The sequence below is a fragment of the Phocoena sinus genome, chromosome 1 (assembly GCF_008692025.1).
Source record: "Phocoena sinus isolate mPhoSin1 chromosome 1, mPhoSin1.pri, whole genome shotgun sequence".
NCBI classification, from domain to species: domain Eukaryota; kingdom Metazoa; phylum Chordata; class Mammalia; order Artiodactyla; family Phocoenidae; genus Phocoena; species Phocoena sinus.
The window spans coordinates 135780631-135794727 of record NC_045763.1 but is presented as its reverse complement, the minus strand read 5'-3'; the positions used below and the strand labels follow the sequence as shown (position 1 = coordinate 135794727).

The window sequence follows — 14097 nt, the reverse complement described above, 5'->3', positions numbered from 1 at the left end:
TGTGCTCCACGGCTGGAGAGGCCACGGCCGTGAAAGGCCTGCGTACTGCCAAAAAAATAAAAATAACTAAAATAATAAAAAATAAAGGACTTGTAACCAGCAGACATAAATAACTCTTCCAACTCAATACAAAGAAAACTCGATTTTTTATAATGAGCAAAAGATATTATTAGACACTTCAAAGAAGATATACAAATGGCAAATATACTTACACAAGGATACCCAATATTATTCATCATTAGAGAAACTTCAGTTAAAGCCATAATGAGATACTACTATACACGCACTCAAATGGCTACTGTTTTTTAAACTGATAACATCAAATGTTAACAAAGATGCAAGTGGAACTCTTATACATAGCTCATGAGAAAGTAAAACTGCACAGCCACTTTGGAAACAGTTTGGCAATTTCTTAAAAAGTTAAAAATACTGTCTGACCCAACAATCCTACTCCTAGGTATTGACCCAAGAGAAATGAAGTCAATGTTCATATAAAGTGTAAGCAAATGTTCATAGCAGCTTTATTCATAATACCCCAAACAGGAAACAACGCAAATATTATCTAATGGTGAATGGATAACAAATTGAGGTATATCAGTACAGTGGAATGATACTCAACAAGAAAAAGGAACAAACCACTGACACATACTGGATAAATCTCAAAAGCATCCTGTTAAAGAAGCCAGACACAAAAAGCTAAGCATTATTTAATCCCACTTATATGAAACTCTTGGAAAGTCAAAATTATACTTATAGAAAGCAGTGGTTGTCTGTAGCTGTAGTTGGGGAAAGAGATCAACTACAAAGTGGCATGAAGGAACTTTGGGGAGATGATGGAAATGCTGTTTCTTGATTTTGATGGTGATTACACAACTAGATACATATGTTAAAACTCAAAGTGTACATTTTCAATGGGCAAATTTTACTATATGTAAATTATGTTACTAAAGCTAATTTTTTTAAGTTACAGAAATGAAGCACTTTTATGTCTTTCATTTCCATGTGCTTATTTTGAGCTCTACTTAGGTTGTTATCTTGCTAACATAATCAGGCTTTTGTTGGCTATATTCTAGTAGGTTTTACTCAAAGTCCTTCAGCATCATAGTCACAGAAAAATACCAGGATTGCAGTGCTCAGGGCCAGCCATTCAGGTGAAGATATTCATGAGTTAAGTTGTAAATATGCTTCTATAACTTTGGTGAGAAGCTGGAACTAGAGATACAGATTTGGGAGTCATCTGCAGAAAACAGTTGAAACCATGGAGTTGATAAAATTGTACTCTTTTTTCACTGCCACCTCTCACTTCTTAACTCATCCACAGAACCACAGGAAATGTTTAAGTTAAATGTGAAATAAGTGAATGACTTGAATTTTAAAAGGTCAGCTTTTCCATGAGAGCTAAGTAATAGCCACTGAATTTAAACATATTTTTGGTGTATTTATAACTCCAAAGTCGGATATCTCACCTGGTTTAATTTTTCAGTGTGATTCAGCCTTGAAGCCTCAACATTTGACCTAGAAGTATTCTCCATGTCCAGTATTTGCTTCGGTGGTTCCATGTTTGAAGTGGGTTGTGAAAAGCGTGCCATTGCTACTGGGGAGCCTGTGGGATATGACCCTTGTTGCTTCCTTCTAAAAGGCTGGGTAAAAATTTTACCTTTTGCGAATAAAAGAAGAGGAGAGAAAAATTATCACCAACAATTTCTAGTTTTCTGGTATTTATATAGAGAGGCTAGGCCCTCAATTTAGAACTAAAAATTAAGTAAGCTTACATTTTTATATTATGTCAATAAAATTTACATACAAGGGAATGATTAGTAACCTACAGAAGAAAACCAAGAGATCGTAAGTGTGTTACTGAGAGGTTGGGGCTATCTAAAACGCCACTTAAGGACACCTGAATATAATTACAAAGAGGCAGGATTCAATAGGTATAAACCTAAAAAGCTGTATCCTGTTTAGGAGACCAAAAAGTCTTCAAATAAGGAATCTGCTTGAATTATGCTTTTCAAACTGGATAACCATCTAGTGGTATGGGGGGAGGGGTGGGGAATGAAAAGCTACAGAATAAAGGATATTCTTCTAGAGTATAGATTTTTTTTCTTCAAGATTTGTATGGAGGGGAATACTACAGGAGAGGTATATTCTGTTATACAACATGAAAGACAGACCACCGGACCCCACCATGGCCTAGCTCTTTCTTTACCCTAAGATCAAGCTCACACACACAAAAAATTACTTCCAAGATATCCTGATGAGGAATAAGGTACCATGTATGGGGAAAATGAACAATTCAATCACTGGGAAGGAATATCCATCCCCCACAAGTCAGTAAGTTGGCAAACTGCTTTATACAACTCAATCTCACGTAAGTTTAATAGCATGAGTTACTCTCCCAAAGTTTGAGCAGCGTAAGAATACTGATACAGGGAGTTCCCAGGTGGCCTAGTGATTAGGATTCCGGGCTTTCACGGCCGTGGCCTCGGTTCAACAGCTGGGGGTCAGAGAACTGAGATCCCACAAGTCGCACAGCAGGGCCAAAAAAAAATTGTTTTTAATTTTTAAAACAAATACTGATACAGTTGAGGTTTAGACTCGAAACACTCAGTGGCCCCTACAGCCTTCCCTGACCAGAGTCCGTAAACCCCCTAGCATATTCTTGTCAAATTACACTTCCCACCACAATTTAAATATTGGTTTGTAAATTCATGATATTCTCACGGTTCAGCTATATTAATCTAAATACAAATTTTGAGAAAAAAAGAAAATCATTGAAACAGGCATAGAATTCCCCAAATAGGCAGTGTACAGATTCTATACAGTCAAGGGTCTAGAGGGACACTATACAAATGATCACATCAGTTTTCTGAGCCCTTAAGGGAGACAGTGATTGGGTAGGAAAAGCTCACTGAATGAGCAGTAGTAAGAGTTCAGTATCTAACTCTAGCTGTACCACTTTTCAAGTCATGAAATTTTCAGAAAGTCATTTAACTTTCTTGAGCTTTGGCTTCCTTAACTATAAGGATAAGATTGGGTTACTCACCCAACTTGTCTATGGTATGAGAATCCAAGGTAAATTGCTATACAAATAAGGTGGTTATCATTACACTACATCAATTACTACAATGCCTGCTAGGATATCAAAGATCAGTGTTAGCAAAGATCAGATGGCAAATGCTACAAACTAGTATTATCATTATTATTTTGCGGTACGCGGGCCTCTCACTCTTGTGGCCTCTCCCATTGTGGAGCACAGGCTCCGGACGCACAGGCTCAGCGGCCATGGCTCACGGGCCTAGCCTCTCCGCGGCATGTGGGATCTTCCCAGACAGGGGCACGAACCCACGTCCCCTGCATCAGCAGGCAGACTCTCAACCACTGTGCCACCAGGGAAGCCCTAGTATTATTTTTAAAACTTTTCATTTTCCATGTTATATCTTCTTTACCTGAACACATATAACTAATGTTCTTTTTCAGTACTCTAGAGAGAGCTGATCTTGTGTTTTCATAACAATAGCTACCACTTATTATGAGCTTACTAAATGCCAGGCACTTTACGGACCCCCATCTCAGCCTGACTCCAAGAGGTAAGTATTATTACTCCTATTCTAGAGATGAGGGAACTAAGACTTAGACATTTTAAGTAACTCGCCTGAGATCATACAGCTAGCAAGTGGTAGAGAGCCAGGATGCAACTCCAACAAACTGTTGGAGCTTAGCCATTACATACATACGTACATATGTACTACAACTGCTCCAAAGTCTGCTGATCTGCAATAGTTACCAGTGCTAATATGCTTACCTGCTGGCCATCCGCTCTGCTTTTCCTCGGATAGGCTCTTCTTCAGCATCAACAAAGAACCTGCTCTGGTCTGTTCTACAGAAATGACATCTGCAGCGGCATTCAGTGCCTCAAACATAGAGAAGAAGCCATACTGCACATACTGGAATGATCGTCCAAATCGCTTGGCAAATGCGTTCTCAAAATCAGAAAGGAGAATAGGAGATAACGTCAAGAGGTCTTTCAACTCACTCTTCACGACAGCTGGAAGAACAGGGGGCGCCCTTCCTCGGTAAGGTACTCGCCGTTGAGATCTGGGCCCAAAGCAAACACTGGCCCTTCCCTTCTGCGTGGAGTTTCGAACCTTATGGCTGCCCCTCTGTTTTGCAACTAAACTTGCTATTCCTTTGGTGGATTCATCTGGAATGGCTAAGGAGGTGTGAAAAAAGAAACCATATTTAGGTGAAAACTTACTTCCTTCTTTATTCTTTGCATCTGTGGTTATATAATTTGTAACTCTCCAAGGAGCTGTGTATATAGGTGACATGATAAACACGAACCCTTGCCTGCTCCATTTCTTGCATTTTAGACAACAGCTTGTTAGCTTCTCTACTACAGGATGAAGAATGAACAGTAAAACCCAATTTAATATCACTGCTTCTAATTAACTCCTGAAAGATCTGAAACCCTGGAGATGAAGAATAACTTCCCTACAATTATGTTTCTGTGCTTTATGAAATTTTAAACATGATTTCATAATTTGAAGTCCCACTGTTAAGTTTCTCCTGACTTAAGGTGCAATAATATTAAGTCACACGCACAATGTAGTTTTTGTGAATGCACAGTATTCTGGGGAAGGTTTCTTGGTTGTGCTGAAACTCTAACTCTGTCCACAACCTCTAAGGTGCCTATGATCCCTCTTCTCCCTCACAAAAGTAAAATCCCCTGCTGGGGATGCAGGATAATTGCAGAGCTAGAACAATTCTTTACTAAGTGATTATTATTGCAAAGTTCAAAGACCTTCAAACCTTAAACCTACCTTTCAGTACTACAGTACCATCCCCACAGGGGCAGACACTGACAACATCAGGCATATCCAACACCAGCTCCATGGTGGACCGATACCCAAGGTTTTGGAGGGGTAAACGGTTGCCAACCATAAAAAGGTACTCCTCTTCCAACTGCTCTGGGGTCAAACCATCTTTGGTGGAAATGAGAAGTGACCTTATTTCCTTCCTCAGGCATTCCTGTATACGCTCTTGTTCAGACATTGTGTCCTACAAGACTTAAGACAGAAACACTGCTCGTGAGGAAAAGCAGGCAAACCCAAGATGGAAAAATAAATACAATAAGAAGTCTAAAATGGCCAATAGTGGAATACAAACAACTGAGATGCGACTTCTACAGGTGATGAGGCAGAAGCAGTACCTCGAGGGTGCTCTGAAACTTCGTTTAGCAAAGTCCCCATACAATTCAGTCTTTATCCCAACCTGTGTTGATTAAGCCGTGTGCATCGCAAGAAATCCCTGCCACGGCCTAGTGTGTGAGAAGTCCGAGTTCCTGGCTCGTTTTTCGGTGAAGCGTTAACTCGGATTGCTCGGGGTCTCACTCTACACTGCAAACTTCGTATCAGATAAATCTTTCGTCCACTCTTTGGGAACCAGGGCTGGGAAGGAGGCAAATGCAACACCCCTTTCCCAGCGCGAGGACAGGGCTCCGCGTAAAGACGCTCGCACCGGCATACTTTCTCCACCCCAAACCTATGCGGAGGATCCCCGCGTCCCCTTCCAAGTCAACGACCTCATCGTTGCCCACCCCCTCCCTACTTCGCTCGGGCGACGGGTGGAGGTGGGGTCCCCTGCCCCGCTCCCAACGTCTCTCAAAGGCGCCGGCAAAATGGGGACTTGTCCTTGCGCCTGCCCCGGAGACTGCCCACGACCCAGGGTAAAAGAGGCAGGCCGGAGGGAAGCAGGCGAAGCGCCCCTCACCCTAGAGCTGGCGCCGGCGCTGCCGTTGTGGGCCTCGCAAAGTCAAAGGCGCTCCCTTAACTAGCGGCCACGTAAGAGGAGCTGCGAAGCGGGTTGCGCGCCTGCGCACCGGTGCCGGAGGGCCCGCGTGGCGCTCCCACGGCGCCGCGTTCCGGCCCCTCAGGGACGGACTGTCGGGCAGGTCCTGGCTGCTCCGGAGTCTAGCCTGGGTTCCGCCCCAGTCCTGGGGCCGCTTGGCCGGGCTCCCAGGCAGCGTAGGTGGCCTTCTGGGATAGCCGGCGCCTGCCTCTTGCGACGTGCTTGGAAGACACGCGGTGCGGCAGCGCGCAAGAACCCCTCCAAAGACCTCCCAGCCAGGGTCAGGGAGGGTCAGTCCCGCCCTACGGACGGGCAGCCCGATAAGGAGGCTGCGAGGTTCTTAGCCTCGGTGTGCCTCTCATTCACCCGTGGAGCTTATTTAAGGAAGAAAAATGATGCCCAGGTCTGATCGGCAGAAATTCTGATTCAGCAGGTCTAGGTCTATTGGGGGAAATTTTAGGCAATTCTGGTGCTTGGTGGAGAATCACTGCTGAGCTAGATAGATGCAACTTAGGCTCCCGGAAGAGAGGAATGGGTGAGGCAAGGAGGGCTTCTTTTTTTTTTTTTTTTTTTGCAGTACGCGGGCCTCTCACTGTTGTGGCCTCTCCCGTTGAGGAGCACAGACTCCGGACGCGCAGGCCCAGCGGCCATGGCTCACAGGCCCAGCCGCTCCGCGGCATGCGGGATCCAACCGGACCGGGGCACGAACCCGCGTCCCCTGCATCGGCAGGCGGACCCCCCACCACTGCGCCACCAGGGAAGCCCGAGGAGGGCTTCTTGAATGACTGGAGAACATTCCAGGTGCCCCTAGAGATGAAAGAGCTGGGAAACTAAAGAAGAGGATGTATTTGAGCAAACAACCTGGGGGTGTATTTATTGGATAGGTGGAAAGAGCCAGATTTATAAGGTGCTAGAAAACCAGAAAACAGTATATAAGAGGTGTAGACTAGAGAGGCATAGTATGAAGACTTTTACCTTAAAATATACAATCTAATTAAAGGAACTAGACAAACCAAAAGATAACCAAGGAATTCGAATCAAGAAGGAAATCAGAGCACACACATCTACTTTAGCTTCCATCTAAAATCCCATGACATTAAAAAAAAACAAAAAAACCTCTAAAAACAAAATGTTCCATCAATGAACCAGGAATATTTTGTAATCTCTGAAAGACAGAAAAGATTTATGGGCTGGTTTATAGCAGAACGGACAGGGCTAAATAGCGCAAATTAACAAAAAGGAAAATTATGAGACATGAAGAATGGATCCAGCCAGACCTTCCAACATCTGAATGACAGATGTTACAGAAACAACAGAATGGTGGTGAGGGTTGGACGTTTAAAAAGAAGAAAATGTCTCAGATTTGAAGAAAAACACAAATTTTCAGATTAAATGGGCCATCTGAGTCCTTAGGATAACTAATGAAACTAAGATCCCATCCTAGACAAAACCTAGGAGAAAAAGAAGAGCTTTTATATAGAAATAGGTTACCTACAAAGCAATGGAAATTAGACTGCCATTGGATTTCTCAATGGAACAATATCTTCAAAGCTGAAACTGGAATTCTTTACCAGTCAAATCAGCATTTAAGTGGAGGAAAAGACATTTCAGACACGGAGAAATTCTGAAAGTTTATCATCTCGCTAAACAACTTGAGAATGACTCCAGCAAAATGAACAATGGATTGAAAAACGACATCCCAGATTTTCATCCCCAATTATCTAAGATAATAGGTGACACCTATGGAGCACTTACTACATGCTCTTTGCATAGATTATCAAGTTTTCTTCCCGATTACTCTGAAAAAGGTACAGTTATGATCCCCACTTTAAAGAGAAGAAACTGATAGAAATGAAAAAGGATATGAGTGATAGGCAATAAAAACAAAACTTTTGATTGAATATAGAAAGTTATTGGTGAGTAATGTAAAAAAAAAAAAAAAAAAGGATTTTTTACAAAGATATTCTGGAGCTAAGTTCCAGATCAATAACTGCTGAGTGTCAGGGGCTGAGTTTCTTCAATAAGGAGACCCCCTTTGGAAGAGTAGCTACAACTGGAATTATCACTTGCTTGGGTTTACAGTAATGCACTGTCATTCTCTGAGACCTATCAGACTTCTGTGATGGCTAAACTGGGAAGTAAATGGGAATGAGGTGGGAACCATCACCCTAGCATCTTTCACGCCTTTGATGGTGACACTCACCTCTGGAATTCTCCAGGTATGTGGTAATGCTTTTGATCTACTATTTTGGCACTCCACTTGGCATTTTCTTCCAGAATAGCCCTTACTCAATGAGTGCATGTGCCCATGTAGGAATTCTGTCAGTTGCTAAGATTACCTATTCCAGCTATTTACTTGGCAAGTAGGGTACTAACCACAGGATGAATTCACAGTCCCACTAGCCCTGCCCAAAGGTGAACCTGGACCAGAATTTAATTCATTTATCACCTAACCCCTATAAGCTCAGAATGCTGACAGCAAACAGTGACGTTTGTGTTTGTTTGAAATTAGTGATAGTTACTGAAAAGTTTAGTTCCTCCTTTTCTCCAGAACAGTTATCCATAAGGGACTGCAAGACCTTTGGGGAAAGGCTGGAGAAAAGGTTTGCAGTCCTTAGGTACAGTGTTTCAGCAGCATCCTTCTTTAAGAATATTTAGGCTACACACAAGATGCTCTGGGTCTGGGATCTGATTTAGTTCTTGGAATAGGATTGACAAGTCATGTCGCTCACTCACGAGAGGCCTCTGTTCACAAAGACCAAGAATTGTTTTGTTGGTTTGTTTGCTTTTGTAGTTACACAAATCAAAAAGACTTAGTGAGTCCTTTGTTGAGTTCATTCCTTGGGATCCTACAATTAGTTACCACAACCAGAGAGCTCTGTGAGTCAGGCCAATGTGTTTGCCATCCTGCAGCCTATTATGATGACCAGAGCCCACTTTTCTTCTGGTAATTAACTGTCTCCATCTGGTCTCCTCCCATCCCTGCTTGTATCTGGGAGTATATTTCCATTGCAGCTGCTCCTACCAGCATTCCTGCCTTAGAGAACAGCCAGTAACGAGTTTCTGTGTTGTGTGTTTTAAGCCTCTGAAGCTTTAATATATGCCTCATGACAAGTATGAGAGAATCTTTTGAAAACACAGCAAAGGAGTAGGTGAGTTAGAAGCTCCTGATAGAACTTATACAGCATTCCTACCTCCCACAGTTTTTTAACATTATGCCCAATTTGGGGCCATGTGATGTCACCGTTCAATTCTATTTCCCACAGCAATTACTCTAAGCCTTTGCCATCCCTATTAAACTTTTTTTAAAATTTATTTATTTTTGGCTGCGTTGGGTTTTCATTGCTGCACGCCGGCTTTTCTCTAGTTGTGGCCAGTGGGGGCTACTCTTCATTGCAGTGCGCGGGCTTCTCATTGCGGTGGCTTCTCTTGTTGCAGAGCACAGGCTCTAGGCATGCAGGCTCAGTAGCTGTGGCGCACGGGCTTAGTTGCTCCGCAGCCTGTGGGATCTTCCTGGACCAGGGCTCGTACCCGTGTCTTCTGCATTGGCACGCGGATTCTTAACCACTGTGCCACCAGGGAAGTCCCCTATTAAACTTTTACACACTCCTGCCTCACCACTAGAAAGTGACTTTGCTCCGACTCCCAGAGACACACAGAAAGAGAAAGGGAGAGAGACAGAGAAATACTTTCAGCCATTCCTTCCTGGCCAAATCCTTGAATGAACTGTTCACACTCATTTTCTCCCACTTTTTCATCCACCATTCCCTACTCAATCCAAAGCAATCAGCCTACTACCCTGAACATCCTAAGTTAGTCTTACCAAAATCATCAATGACAAATCTTCTGACAAATCTTAAAGGCTTTTCAGTCTTTTCATCTTAGATGATTTCTGCTGTTTACTCTTGGTGTCCCCTCCCTTTCTGAAAATCTCTCCTCTGTGGGTGTCTCAGATGCTGCTGCACTGAGCTTGGCACCTAGCTTTCTGCTCTTATTTCCTATTTCTCTTATTCCATTAAATGTCCACGCACACCAAGGTCTGTCCTTGGCCCTTCTCCTTTTTACTCTTTCCCCTCTTCCTGAGCAAGCTTTTTCACTCTCACGGCTTCAGCTTTGTCTGATGCCTTCCAAAACACGTGTTCTTTCAAGCAATAAATATCTTTTAGTTCCCACTATGTGCCAGGCACTGTTCTAAAATATGGAACTATAAGACCAAAACAAAGTTTCTGTTCCCCTGGACCTTACTAAGGACAAACAAAAAGCAGATAAATATATATAATATCAAGTAATGATAACTGCTCTCAAGGAAAATAAACCAGGCTAAGAGGGAGTGAGAAGGGGCTGGAGTATTTAGAAAACACTTTGTTTAACTTCTATGAGAGTGATTCTCGACTTGTGGTTCCAGAGCAACAGAATAACCTAGGAACTAGTTAGAAATACCAATTATCAGACCCCATGCCAGACTTGCTCAACCAGAACCTGGGAGGAAGCGGGTAGAAGGAACCCAGCAATATGTTTTAATAAGCCCTGCAGGTGATTTTGATGCCCTCTAACGTGAGAATCGGAGCTCCTCCTGCTTCATCTACCATGAATAGGTTACAGGTGCGGTCTAATAGACTGCTTTTTCTCAGCCCATAAGGGTAGCTTGAGGGTTCGGGGAAAAGGAGGTGCTGGGGACCCTCCAGCCAAAAGTAACCTCCACCCACACTTTTCAGAAGGCAACCAAGTGGGGTCAGCTGGCATGCCCACGGGCCTCCAGCAAGCCATTTGATACTCACTGAATTTGCTGCGGGAAGCTGGGCGCTGCCAGATATCGACTTCTGCCTCCGGGACCGCCCCTGCGAATCCTCGGGGGAAGTTCCCGCCTGGGTGCGCACGGAGGCTGCGCAGCCGAAGGCGCGGCCCAGGGAGGGCGGGGCAGGGAGCGGGGTTCCTGCGCGGCGCGCTTCCGGCGCCTACAGCCGCTTCTGTACCTGAAGTTTCATCGTTATTTTGAAGTACTCGTTAGGAAAAAGTTTGACTGGATTTGAAATCCACTTGTACCATCAAAGGAAATATCAAAATTACATTTGTTGATGAAAGAAATGATATTCAATTCTTTGTTCCACTGGTGTAAATTCTGTTGTAAAAATGGTTTTTAAAAGTTTTTAATCATTTCACAGTATATATATACACCTTAAATATGTACAATTCTTACTGCGATAAAGCTTGAAAATCAATGACTAAATAAATAAATTTAAAACAAAACTGTGAGGCTTCCCTGGCGGCGCAGTGGTTGAGAGTCCGCCTGCCGGTGCAGGGTACACGGTTCGTGCCCCGGTCTGGGAAGATCCCACATGCCGCGGAGCGGCTGGGCCCGTGAGCCATGGCCGCTGAGCCTGCGCGTCAGGAGCCTGTGCTCCGCAACGGGGGAGGCCACAACAGTGAGAGGCCCGCGTACCACAAAAAAAAAAAAAAAAAAAAAAAGACTGTGAACACGTTTCTCATCCACGGTAACAAAAATATTGAAAGCTTATCAAAAAGTCTTGATTAGGAATTTCATGTAGGCGTTTGATCTGACGGACGGCCTAGTTCTTGAAGCCCATCTGAGGATCACCTGGCTACCTCTTAATATGGCTCAAACTGGGTCTCCTCTGACTCCACCCAGGTAGAATTACTTACCCCCTCCTCTGTGTCCTCGTGGTAACATGCAGATCTGTGGTTCTCAGCCCTGAGCAGTTTTGCCCCCATGGGACACCTGGCAATGTCTGGAGACACTTTTGGTCACTGCAGCTGTTGGGGAGGTGCTACTGGCATCTAGTAGTTGGTAGAGGCCAGGGATCCTGCTAAAGATCTTACAATACATAGGAAAGCCCCCTACAACAAAGAATTATCTGGCCCCAAATGTCAACAGTGCTGAAGTGGAGAGACCCTGCTGTAGGTCCTTCTGTCATAACATACACTTTATCACATCTATGTGTTTACATATCTGTTTCTTCCTGTTAGACTCTAAGTTCCTCAAGGGCATGTCTTACCTTTACACCCTCAGAGATGAGCAGTGCTAAACGTATAGTAGGTGCTCACTATGTATTTGTGGAATGAATTAATGAGAGAGGAGTCAAGTCAGTTTCATCTGCACCTAACAAGTGGACAACTGCATCTCCAGGCAAAGAAGGCCAGAACATAAAACGCTTGAGAGCAGTATAATTAGGGGAAGTGGGTCTGACCGAGATGCCTGCAGTTATGACCAACTGCTCAACCTCTAAAAGTCAAAATCTCTCAAGTCTTCTATCCTCTCACCATCCTCCCCCGCTCCTTCATAACCCCATGTGGTCACCAAATTCTGCTGATATTCTACCTCAGAAATATTTCCTGACTCTAACCCATTCCCATTGCCAAAGTCAGCTCTCATCAGCATCACTTTCCTAGACCACTGCTGTGCCCTCCTGGTTGGTTTCTCTGCCATCTACAAATTGAGAAAGTCAAATATAACTCCCTGTAATTTCTTCCAGCTTCCAAATGATAAGATTTGCAATTTCATCTAGTGATAATGAATTCCAGTTTTTCCATTACATAAGTCATATAAATCAATATTCACTCTCTTCATTATGGATATAAAATTTCAAACCACTAAATGAGAATAAGTATATTAATTTAGAAAGCCTTGAAATCTATCATGACCTTTGTTTTAGAAACAAACTCATAGCTAGCAACTTTAATTGGTCCTCCCCCTCTCCTAGTAACTCCATTCCCACAGATGTCAGCCTCGTAACAAACCCAAACAAGGACTAAAGCGTTAAGAGTTTAAAGATGTGTACATTAATATTTTCAGCAAAGGGATGACCAACACTTTCAATTAAAAAGGAATCTAAAAGAAAACAGCAACATCATTTTAAGAGTAGATGAGGCCAGCCAGCTAGGGACTCATGCTGCTGCCTCAGCACTCCCCAACTCCTCCACCTTCGAGGTGCTGTGTTGACTTTTCTAACATGGAATGTTACACATTTTATCAGATATTGTCATTGTCATTCATAATCCCAACAGACTTGTGTTATAAGCAAGTGCTTGTGTTACTGTTATAAATGGATATAGAAAATGAAGTAGTGATGCTATAACAGCAAAGGAGATGAGAACAAGTACCCAACATGGGCTCCAACACCAAGTATGGCTTTTTCTCATCAATTTTTTTCCTACAAGAAATCCCTCTATCTTATTGGGAGACAGGGTACAGCATTTTTAATTTTTTTTATTTTTATTTTTTGCGGTACGCGGGCCTCTCACTGTTGTGGCCTCTCCCGCCGCGGAGCACAGGCTCCGGATGCGCAGGCCCAGCGGCCATGGCTCACGGGCCCAGCCGCTCTGCGGCATGTGGGATCTTCCCGGACCGGGCCACGAACCCACGTCCCCTGCATCGGCAGGCGGACTCTCAACCACTGCACTGCGCCACCAGGGAAGCCCCCAGGGTACAGCGTTGAGAATGTCATTTGGCCAACTATTCTGCCAATTCTTGGATCAAAAATTGAGGTACAATTTTAGTTTAAGAGTTTATAGCTAGGACTCTAGATCAAATTAATTCATAACAGAATCAAAGGCTGAGAAAAAAAATCAATAAATGCTACAGTTTCATGCTTTTCCAAATAGAGAAATCTTTTCAGGATGATAAAAAAACGAATTATGTTAAATATCAACTATTAATTTTGAGTGAATACTAAATAATCATGATACTTTTCCCCCTATGGGCCAAATGCAGCTTCAGAATTTTTTTCAGTGTAGTGTTCTGGGCAGGAACTATTAATTGAGTCAGGCCCTTGAGAGGAAACATTTGTTCTCCCTATAATAATAATCAGGTTTAGAGAGTAAAAAACAAATCTATTTAAGTTACTTTATTACTAATCTTTTCATTACTTTATTCCCAGTGGCCTAGTATGGCATATATGGAAGAAAGAAATGGAATAGTTTCTCCAGAGCCAATTTGAGTTACTTCAGGTCCTCATTCTTTAATAAAACTTTTTGAGAGGAGAAAAAGCTATCACTATGTGAACTCAATAAATACTGAAAAATTTAAAGTAAGTGAACAATACAATAATGTGATCTGAGCTATCTGAGTAGAGTCATGAATCTCTACTTTGAATGGTTGTCTAGACCAACCTAGCATTCAGTGAGAAATTACTAATAGAGAATAAAAAAGAAATAGATCTATTCAATGTTTCAATTTCCTCAGATGCAGGTGCGTGGGGCAGCTACCCCGGTTTGCTGCTGGATGGAGCATGG

General features: G+C 43.1%; 1 protein-coding gene across 1 annotated transcript in view; it reads right to left on the bottom strand.

Moving 5' to 3' along the window:
- TDRD5 (tudor domain containing 5) overlaps positions 1–10677 on the bottom strand; it is a 97659-nt gene extending 86982 nt beyond the window's left edge. Inside the window, exons 1-4 of the mRNA XM_032642105.1 lie at positions 10626–10677; positions 4821–5066; positions 3803–4210; positions 1467–1657 (exon numbers count right to left, since the gene is read on the bottom strand). Of these exons, the coding sequence (XP_032497996.1) occupies positions 1467–1657; positions 3803–4210; positions 4821–5052 (831 nt within the window). The 5' untranslated portion in view covers positions 5053–5066; positions 10626–10677. The remainder of the gene's footprint in view (positions 1–1466; positions 1658–3802; positions 4211–4820; positions 5067–10625) is intronic.
- Positions 10678–14097: the final 3420 nt, after the last annotated feature.